General features: G+C 45.9%; 1 protein-coding gene across 1 annotated transcript; it reads left to right on the top strand.

Moving 5' to 3' along the window:
* Window positions 1-2,514: 2,514 nt before the first annotated feature.
* LOC135383390 (uncharacterized protein K02A2.6-like) lies at window positions 2,515-6,516 on the top strand. Its single transcript, XM_064612866.1, has 3 exons — window positions 2,515-2,841; window positions 3,002-4,309; window positions 4,417-6,516. Exons 1-3 carry the CDS (start codon window positions 2,515-2,517, stop codon window positions 6,514-6,516), a joined length of 3,735 nt encoding a protein of 1,244 aa, XP_064468936.1.
* Window positions 6,517-10,352: the final 3,836 nt, after the last annotated feature.

The following is a 10,352-nucleotide window of genomic DNA, read 5'->3' as shown; positions in this document are numbered from 1 at the left end:
TCGCAAAGGTCACAGTAGTAATAATGATGAGCATTTTCGAGCTTGCATGCCCAGAACTTCAGCATTTAATACTTTGTTCGTGGTAGGAGGTCAGAACCAAAAGGTACATTGACGATGCGCAGTAAGTTGTCGAGGGCATCCCATGTCAATCCAGGGGACGTAATGGAACTCATTATCAAGGCAAGTGCTGCTGCTTTAGTCACAGTTCCATTTGAGACTGGTGAACAGTACTGGCAGTACTCGTTCCGTAGAGAAGGAATACGAAGGCGTCTGTTGCGGTCTTGCGCCTGTTCCTTATCCTTTGTCACCCCACTGTGACATCCTGGCGGATGAACACAAAAGCGCCAGCCAGGCAGCTCATACAATATGCACATTAATGCACTGCACCACGAAAGAAATGTGTAAACCAAAACATACTAATTACTAGAAAATGTGTGAACGTGTTTTTCTTGCACTATGTTTTCCTCAAGGTCCCGGTACATAAGACAGTAGTTAAGAAAGTATGCAGAGTAACATTGAAATGTCTGGATATTGATCTAATTAATGACGGTATGCAACTGACCTAATTGTTACTGGGATATGGCTGATACCCCAAGAGTCTGTACCAAATAGAGAGTTCTTCAGTATTGCGCCACCTGTTTATAAATGACTCAGCTGTGGGACTGTTCTGAAACACGTGGTATAATAAATCATTTATTTCCCACCATAACTGGGGGAGTCGTGAGACAACGAGCAAACAAAAAGCCTTTAGTCAAAGGGAAGCCATGTAATCATATAACCACAAAATAAACTATGCAAACTGCGTACATGTGTGCTCACCATCTCAACTCAACAATGTACAAACAATGGATGTGGACTAATGTGTCATCCACTGACACAGTATAACATATTACTGATGTGGTGATACCAGTCAGAAACTGGTATTACAGGTACACTGGTGCAGCTGGTATTCGGAGGCTATACTAGTATGCTAATCAGACGTGCTGACATGAGTGGTACAAGATGGGTGAGCTGGTACTACAGGTATGTTGGTGTTGCTGGTTTGGGGATGCTATACGGGATGGTATAATCCGTCTGGTATAAAGGCATACCAGCATTTTTTGACAGAGATGCTACAATGAAAGCAATGGTGAACAATCATTGCTGAGTAGCATGGTGAGCTTCGACAAATATTCATCTATTTGTCATTGTGCCAATTTCAGCATTCAAGTACATCCAAGAAACGTGCAACACCGGCAAGCACAGCAAAAGTACAAAACTTTCATCAATAGTACATTGCAAAATAAAAATGTGCATGCAAGTGAGCCCAGACATATCAAAGCATCCAATATTTTAATTTTAAGTTAATGCACATAATATATGTAATTAAACCTGTAGTACACCACACTAGAGATAAATAATGTGAAATCGACATTTATCACAGCATTGTATCACCAAAAATGGCAGTATGCACAAAACAGAACCACACTTACACACATAATTATGTCGACCACACGAAATGACATTTTTCATACAGAATCACTCTGACCTGAGAGTATGACATAAAACGGTAAGCACAGTTAGAACAGATTGCAAAGACAACCAACGCATACGTCATGTTGTCAATAACCTGAAACCTGACTACCATTATACATGGAAGACATATGCAAACACTTGAAGCAATGAAACAACCATGCTAATCGTAACGCAAGTTCTCCGCATGATTTCTAGGGCTTCTATCAATCACTCAGCCTCTCTGTTCCACACGTGATGGTTGTATTATAATGTCTAAAAATACATTGTAGTGGGTCATGCTTCATGCTCTTAAATTATTCATTATTGAAGCTTTTGGAGCTGACACAGGCACATGGAGACTGGGAAAAGGCCACGGAGATCAAATATCAATCACACTCTATTATGAAAGAAGGAAGTCACTGAAAAGGTTAGCCACTGTACGACTCGAAAACACATCTTCTGTATTACCGGTCCAGGGCTCTCACCACTTGAGCTAAGCTAACGCACGTCCCCAGTGACTTCCAGGGCTGCGTCATCTGAAGGGCCTTGTATTATGTGTTCCAGCCTCAGAACACCAATCGCCATCACACTCTATGCACAGACTATTCCGCTTGAACGCACGAGTCATGAAAAGAAGGGTGCTAAGAGGACATGCTGTACTACATTACCCGGCCTGTTTAGAGGCTAAATTGCTGAATGAATAGTGAAATGGAAGCCGCTGTTGTCATATATTACCTGGGCTATTATGTCACTGTATTATCCATGTCCATACAAACTGCCCCGATTGTTGTGCTGGCAACCAGGGAGATTATCAAGATGGCGGAATAAAGAGTATACCGTGAATCTGACGGTGCGTGCTTCTCATCATATACCAAGCAACACAACAACTGGCGACGAGTGCGAACTCCTTCGGGCACATTCGAGCGATGCGCGCAACTCCTCGTACAGCACAGATGTCACCAAGCCACTGACTCCTGAGGCGCTACCGAGAACACAAGAGGTGAGCAACGAGCATTCAACATGGCGGTCGTACCCGCTGCCTTACCGGCATTTCCTTCGTTTGACCTTCCTTCGGATCACACTACTATTGGGGACCGTTGGCAGCGCTGGATAAATCGATTTGAAAATCTACTCGTTGGTCTCAATATCACAAGTCCAGCCCAAAAGAAAGCACTGCTTCTACATTACATTAGGGATGACGAATATGACGTATACACCTCGCTGGAGCCGCACCCAGGTACAGCCGAAACTGAATCATCCCAAGCAGAAACACGACCCGATGCTGCCTCCACGGCAGATGTTTACGCTACAGCTAAGAAAAAGCTCCACGATCACTTCACGCCTAAGGTAAACAGAGACTACGAGATCTTTCAGTTCCGACGGACAACGCAACAAGAAGATGAGAGCATAGATTCCTTCTATACGCGTTTGCGCACAATGGCTCGAAATTGCTCGTTTGCAAACACTGAAGCAGAAATCAAATCTCAAATTGTTCTCGGCACTACAGACGGATGCAACACTTGACCAGCTTCTGACACAAGGCCGCACTTACGAAATTACAACTCGACAAGTGAACGATATCGAGGCATCCATGTCTACAGATGTGCATCGTCTTACACGCAAGAAGTCTCAACGTAGCAACGCATCTACTGACACGGGAACGTCAACGAGCACGCGTCAAGACAAGCAGTGTTTCAACTGTGGTGGTGCTTGGCCTCACAAAGGCGGAAAACAGTCTTGTCCAGCACGAAATGCAACATGCAATGCGTGCCGGAAACGTGGCCATTTCGCAGTCGTGTGCCGCAGTAAAAACAACACAAGCGAAAACCCAAATGTCGTTCATGAAGTTACAAACCAGAGTGCAGACAGCAAGTCCGGTGATGAAGCCTTTGCACTGTTCCCGAAAAGTTCTAAAGCCCCGAGGGTGATGCTCACTGTCTTCAACAAGGAGTTAGAATTCATCATAGACACAGGCGCTACGGTGAACATAATTAGCCTTGACACGTACAATAGCATCCCGCAACGACCCCAACTTGTCAAGCCCGTGCCAAAGGTCTTTGCATATGGATCGAAGAATGAGCTTCCGTTACTAGGAAAGTTCCGGGCACCATTCTCTTACAAGACTTCGGTGGTGGAAGATACCGTCCTTGTCACAGCAACGCCTAGTGAGTCATTGCTTTGTTTTCGGTTGGCTGAAGCACTTGGGCTCATATCCATTGCTTACAACGTGGCGACAAGCAAAGAAAACATTCTAAGCAAGTACCCCAAACTATTCACTGGCCTTGGAGAGTTAAGGGAATTTGAAGTTCAGCTCCACATCGACCCTACGGTTCCACCAGTCGCACAGAAAGCACGTCCTCTTCCATTTCACATTCGTGAAGCAGTAGAAAAGGAGATCGACAGGCTGATACAGCTAGATGTTATTGAAAAAGCCACGGGTCCAACAACGTGGGTGTCCCCCATAGTCGTGGTTCCAAAGCCACACGCTCCTGACCAAGTGCGTCAGTGCGTTGACATGCGCCGCGCTAACCAAGCTATTATACGAGAACGCCATACATCACCTACACTAGAAGACCTCGTTACCTGCCTAAACGGTGCAATGATGTTCTCTAAACTAGACCGAAACGACGGCTATCATCAGCTGCTACTTAAGGAAGACTGTCGTCATATCACAACGTTTGCAACTCACATGGGACTTTACAGGTACAAGCGGCTGAACTTCGGAATAAACGCAGCCGCCGAACTTTTTCAAAATACGGTTCGTCAAGTACTTGCGGGCATTCCCGGCGTGATAAACACCAGCGACGACATCCTGGTATACGGCAAGACGGAAAGAGAACACAACGACTCCCTTGACGCTAACCTGAAACGCCTCACCGACTGTGGAATCACACTAAGTCCAAAAAATGCTGTTTTTTCCAGCGTGAGCTAACATTCTTCGGACATATCTTCTCAGAGAAAGGCATCAAACCAGATCCTGCTAAGGTACAAGGCTTCCTAAATATGCCACCTCCAAGAGATGTGTCTGAGGTCAGAAGCCTTCTTGGAATGATCACTTACTATGGCAGGTTCATTCCTAACCTAGCCCAGCTAACAGCGCCTTTACGCTCCCTAACAAAGAAGGAAACACCATGGAACTGGACAACAGAGCATCAAAAAGCACTGGACCAGCTAAAAGACGTGCTCACTCATAGCAGCAACCTGGCCAACTTCGACCAGAACAAAACCACCCATCTCACAGTTGATGCAGGTCCAAAGGGATTAGGAGCCATCCTCGCGCAGGATGGTGGTGACATAACTCGTGTAGTGGCATATGCCAGCCGTAGCCTTACAGAGGCAGAGGAACGCTACTCGCAAATCGAGAAAGAGACTCTTGCTGCGGTCTGGGCCATAGAGCACTTCAATATCTACCTCTACGGAACCTGTTTTGTGCTACACACTGACCACAAACCGCTTGTGAATATTCTGACAAATCCAAGTTCGCGACCATCTGCAAGGATTGAACGACTGTGTCTACGAATTCAGCAGTACAGCTTCACTGTACAACACCAGAAAGGATCAGAAAATCCTTCAGATTACATGTGCCGACATCCTGTAGGGCAAACCAACCCAAGGTTTCGAACCAGCAAGGTACCTGACGAGTATGTCTTATTCCTGTCAAGAATCGCAGTACCTCGTGCAATAAACACCGAGGAAGTCATTAAGGCAGCATTGGCCGATGTCACGTGTCAAGAACTCACACAAGCAATTCAAGCATGCCCCTCTATGAGGCACGATCTGTGGAATAAGCCGCACGTCAAACCCTACAAGCCTCTAGAGACTGAACTGTCTGTGACGCCACAAGGTCTCATACTGCGAGGCACAAGGTTACTGCTCCCTTCAGGTCTTCAGGAACATGCAGTTCAGCTTGCCCACAAAGGACACATGGGCATGGTGAAGACTAAACAACTGCTCCGCGAGTCCGTTTGGTTTCCCAAAATGGATACCCTCGTAGAAAAGGCAGTGCGCAATTGCATTCCATGCCAAGCTGTCACACATGGACCAAAACGCGATCCTATAAAGCCAACTCCGCTGCCTGACGGTCCATGGGAAAACCTTGCGATGGACTTTGCAGGCCCATTTCCGAATGGAAAGTACCTTCTGGTGCTTGTAGACGAATATTCCCGTTTCCCGGTAGTGGAAGTCGTTCCGTCAACCGCAGCGTCATCAACCATAGCAGTGCTAAGAAGAACTCTGTCACAATTCAGCATCCCGAAGCAAATAAAAACTGACAACGGACCTCCTTTCAACTCCTCAGAGTTTAAACTCTTCGCACAGGAACTCGGTTTCCGACATCACAGAGTTACTCCGTTGTGGCCTGAAGCGAATGGAGAGGCAGAACGCTTCATTCAAACACTCATGAAAGCGATTAAAACGTGCCATGTGGAAGAGCAGAACTGGATGCAGAAAATGCATGACTTTCTGCTCTGCTACCGTGCTAGTGCGCACACCACTACAAAGCTTTCGCCATATGAGCTTCTCTTCGGAAGGAAAATGTTGACCACCTTGCCGAGTTCGGTACACCGTGAGACCACGGACACACGCGACGCTTTTCTCTCGAACGATACAAGAGCAAAAGAAATATCGAAAGAACGAGCAGACGAAAAACGACATACTAAGAAACACACTCTTCAAAAAGGAGATGTTGTTTTGGTCAAACAAAAGAAGATTAGTAAGTTGACGTCGACATTTGACCCGGTGCCTTATATTGTCGTAGAAGTCATAGGCAGTCAAATTTCAGCAAAAAGAAATAATCATATCATCACACGGAATGCAAGCTTCTTCAAAAAACTTGGAGCGGAGTACAAGCACACACCTAACGTAGAAAATAGCGACGAAGACGACGAACTGCTTGATGACACCAGACGCGACGACCCACAAAACCAAACCAGTAACGATCCACCAGATGATGATCGACACCACGACGGTGTTTCCGCACAGGACTCTGCACTCTTAGCCAAATTTATACCTTTAGGGGTATAAATGGCTTGTACTGTGGCTCATCCCCCAAAAGGGATAAATAATATCCCCTCATGTGAGGTATAGAATTTTATCCCTTCCTTGAAGGTATAAAAATATAGACCTTAGGGTGCGAAATATACACCCGTAGGAAGTTTTACAAAGTCGATGCACCGTGCACGAGCCTTGGTGACATCGAGCTTCAGAATTGCCCTTTCAATGAAGGTAAGTGTGTCAGCACCCTTTCTGGGGTACCTGATGTTGAATATCCAGTACGAAGCAAAGAGTGCTGACACACCTACCATCATCGATGAGCAATCACAAATATGCTTCCGGTCAACAAATAGGCCTATTGTGTCCCCGGAGCGCTGGATAACGGGACACAGAGGCAGTTCCGTTTCCTGAAGAGAGAGAAAAAGAAATCTTAAGATTACGTTACTGTGATAGATCTGCGTTTTGTACCCACCTCTGTGAGGAACCAGGAAATTTGCTCCTTGCACCTTCCTGTGATTACCTTCAGGGCAAGTTGCCACGTGTCCTCTGAAATGTCATGTTTGTAACCTGTAACATTGACTTACTCTGCATCGGCAAAAATTAAAAAAGGAGGCGGCTTACCAAGGCTCTCTGTGATTAGGAGCAGCTCATCTTCTGTCCCATTCTCTTTCACGACATTCAAGAGTGTTTGAAAGCCCTCTTCCATGAGCGGGACAATGTTCCTCTGGTAGAGGACATCGAACTCAAGCAGGAGCTATATAGATAAACAGATCAGAATATTAGGTCGCTCATTCAATGTATGAAAACGCAAATCAAGCAGAAATGTGTACTCTAAAAACAGAACTTCACCGCATAGCACGCTGTACGCCAACCATTGTCAAGGTTATCACTTCTGATTCGAAGGCGTACGCCTTTTTTGTGACAATTTTCATATATCCAAATTGCCACAAAAAGGTGTACACCCACCTCTCTCTTAGAATCAGATGCGAACCCTATCATTCGTGGCAATGGTTGGCTCACAGCGTGCTATGCGGTGAAGTTCTGGTTTTAGAGTGTGTGGATCGTGTTCAATACGAAGTCCTCTCATTATCTGACGCTCCAACGTACCAGCAATACTATAGTAATACTCCCAGCCAAAATACTCGGGTGCTGGCACTCATGAACTCGCACCATTTCACCAATCAAGCATCTCGCACCTATTCAAGCATCGAAAATACAGGACACGCCTTACCGTGCAATCATCCTTTAGAAAAGGGTAGATCTCTAGCGTCTCCATCACGGTCAACTTCTTGATGTGGTCGTGGCGGACCTGGGCTGTCACGTGTAGCCTCTCCTTGCAGACATCAGGGTCGACCGAAGCTACTGCGGTTGCAAGCCATTGGTTGTGCTGGCTGAGGCTGCTATCTGTCTCGCCAGGGAGGACAAGATGACCAGCATCCTAAGATGAAACACGATATGTGTATTGTCATCAAGCAGGAAAACTACTTTATGAACTACAATGTTGAATTACCTGTGAAATGCAAGGAAATGACTTACCTGAAGGCGTACAGTCTTGTTTGCCTCCCCGTCCTCTGTGTGCTTTCTTTTCGCGGTGTGTTTTTCCCGCATTTGTGCCAATTTTGGAATTTCCCCACTGAGTTTCCTCCTCTCGTTTTTGAATTAGCGGCGTAGGGCTTCCTTCCAGCTTTCCTATAGGGATTGCAAAGCAAACTACATTAAAGACGATTCGGTGCCCTTCACTCTATGAAAAGACACAATAACCTTTCACTCCCTCTAAGATGTTATCCGTCACAATCAATACGCATACATTGTTCCAACTGTATTTGTGCTGTGCAATACACGCAAAAATAAAATCAACACGAAAACGAACAAATAAAAGTCGGATATTGCAGGCAGTGGTGTTGCGACAGACAGCTGGTCGCTTCACTGAGTACTAAGAATTATGCCAAGAAAGTTGTTAAAACAATAATCGCTAATTCGTGGTGTTGATCCAATGTAGTATCCGCTTCCAATATTTCGGACGAACTATCCGAAATTTCGTACTAATTTCGACTTCTGGAGCCGTACTTTTGCCATTTTACAAGTGTGCTACATTCGAAACGCAATGGAGTTCACGATTGTGCTGACACGCATGCGCAGGGACACCGCCAAGTGGAAGCGCGCACGCGAAACACGAGGTGCGCGTGGTGTGGTCCAGCGTTCCGAACGTTCGCTTTCCACTGTGTCTTCCGCTGCCCAACAGCAACACCGTAGCCGACTACGCCGGGACTTTTGCCCGGTTTTCGGTTCCTCGTGGCACGTTAACTGACAGTCGGGGTTCATGACGCTCCTTGCTGTGCATCAACGGATGTGCCAGGTGACGACGATGAGGTGCCGATGCGGTTGTTGATCGTGGCGATTAAGTTACTGAAAGTGCGATGTTTGGTGATTGTGCGGCTGTGCAAGCTTCTAGGCCGACTGAGAGGGCTTAGTACACTTCATAGCGGAGGTCTTGTAGAAAAGGTAGATTTACGATGTCGGCTAAAAATTCGGACTTCTCGATATTTCGGACAAATTTCGTGGCACCAACAAGTGCGAAAAATCGACCGGCGACTATAATAGGTTTCAGCGAAATAGGGAGTCAGCAGACTTTCTTTTATATCTTTCTAAAGATATCTAGGATGACGAATCATGTACATTGTCACACCAGTTTAAGTCACACGTACTGTTACAGCAGCCTAATAAATAAAGTGGTCGTTATACCATCCCGTCTCCTATGAGGTCCTTGAGGTGCGGATATTTTGTCACCAATGTGTCCACCATCTGGTGATAGAGTCGCTGTAAGGGGAACCTGGGTAGCGAAGACAAGTGGTGCTAGTTAGTTGCGCCACGCAAACTTAATTGACAGGCTCACCAGTTTGAGGAGATCATACAAAAGTGCTAGAAATACTTACCATGTCACCTTCGTGCATGCCTGGAAGAGCTCGCACACAACAAATCGGCGAACTTTCCGGCTGATTGGTTTCCCTGTTTCCAGAATCCTATCGTAGGACCCAAACGTTGGAAACACAGCCTTTTTGTAGTCGTACGGGTCCTGGAGGAAGACGTCCTCCTGGGCATACGAAGGCTCCAGAATCAAAGTGCTTGAGGAAGAGAAAAAAAAATGTTAAGAGATGAGTGGCAGGAAAACAGCAGACGTGCGAAACGTGACAGTAATTACCCATTGTCCAGCCGAATAGTGGACAGATCCGTGAGCTCTCCGACGAACGGCGTGTCCTGATGTCTCTCTGCTGTCTGTGACTGCAAAAACAAATAAATGATGAGAATGACAGGGAGTGTTTCCCTGCAGCGGCGCTGTGCCGCACCCCATAGCGTGGGAGACATTAGTAAAAATTATGAGGAAAAAGAAGAGAGGAAGAAAGAAGTGATATGAAATCATGGTGATATGTGAACAAAGGAGATGTACGCAAAAAGATATGGAAGAGAAAAACCTATGAAGGATAGGCATTGGATCTCACACACTGACTACTCACCAAAGCCGCAGGGTTTGTTTCCGGAACTGACTTTCTGGTCAGCATAATCTTTGCTGCCTCCGGGGCTGGCTCATCCGGATCAATGTCAATGTAGTCCTTTAGGTTCGTCATCGTAAATCTGACAAGAAAAATTTAATCAGAGCATTATCACGAAATGAAATCCAACGCGTGAAACGAGTTATGTATCTTGACGCCTTAACACTTCCTTTCATTGTCCTCATTTTTTTTTTCGACAATACTCTTAGGGAATATGTCCCGCTCTCGTCGACGAAGCCCGTGCATCTACACAAGTCAAACTCAATAACCGGGAAATTAACGACAACAGAAAATAACTGGACACGATAACAGCGTTAC

The sequence above is a fragment of the Ornithodoros turicata genome, chromosome 1 (assembly GCF_037126465.1).
Source record: "Ornithodoros turicata isolate Travis chromosome 1, ASM3712646v1, whole genome shotgun sequence".
Lineage (NCBI taxonomy): Eukaryota > Metazoa > Arthropoda > Arachnida > Ixodida > Argasidae > Ornithodoros > Ornithodoros turicata.
The sequence above is the reverse complement of the archived record's forward strand: the minus strand, read 5'-3'. Positions and strand labels throughout refer to the sequence as shown.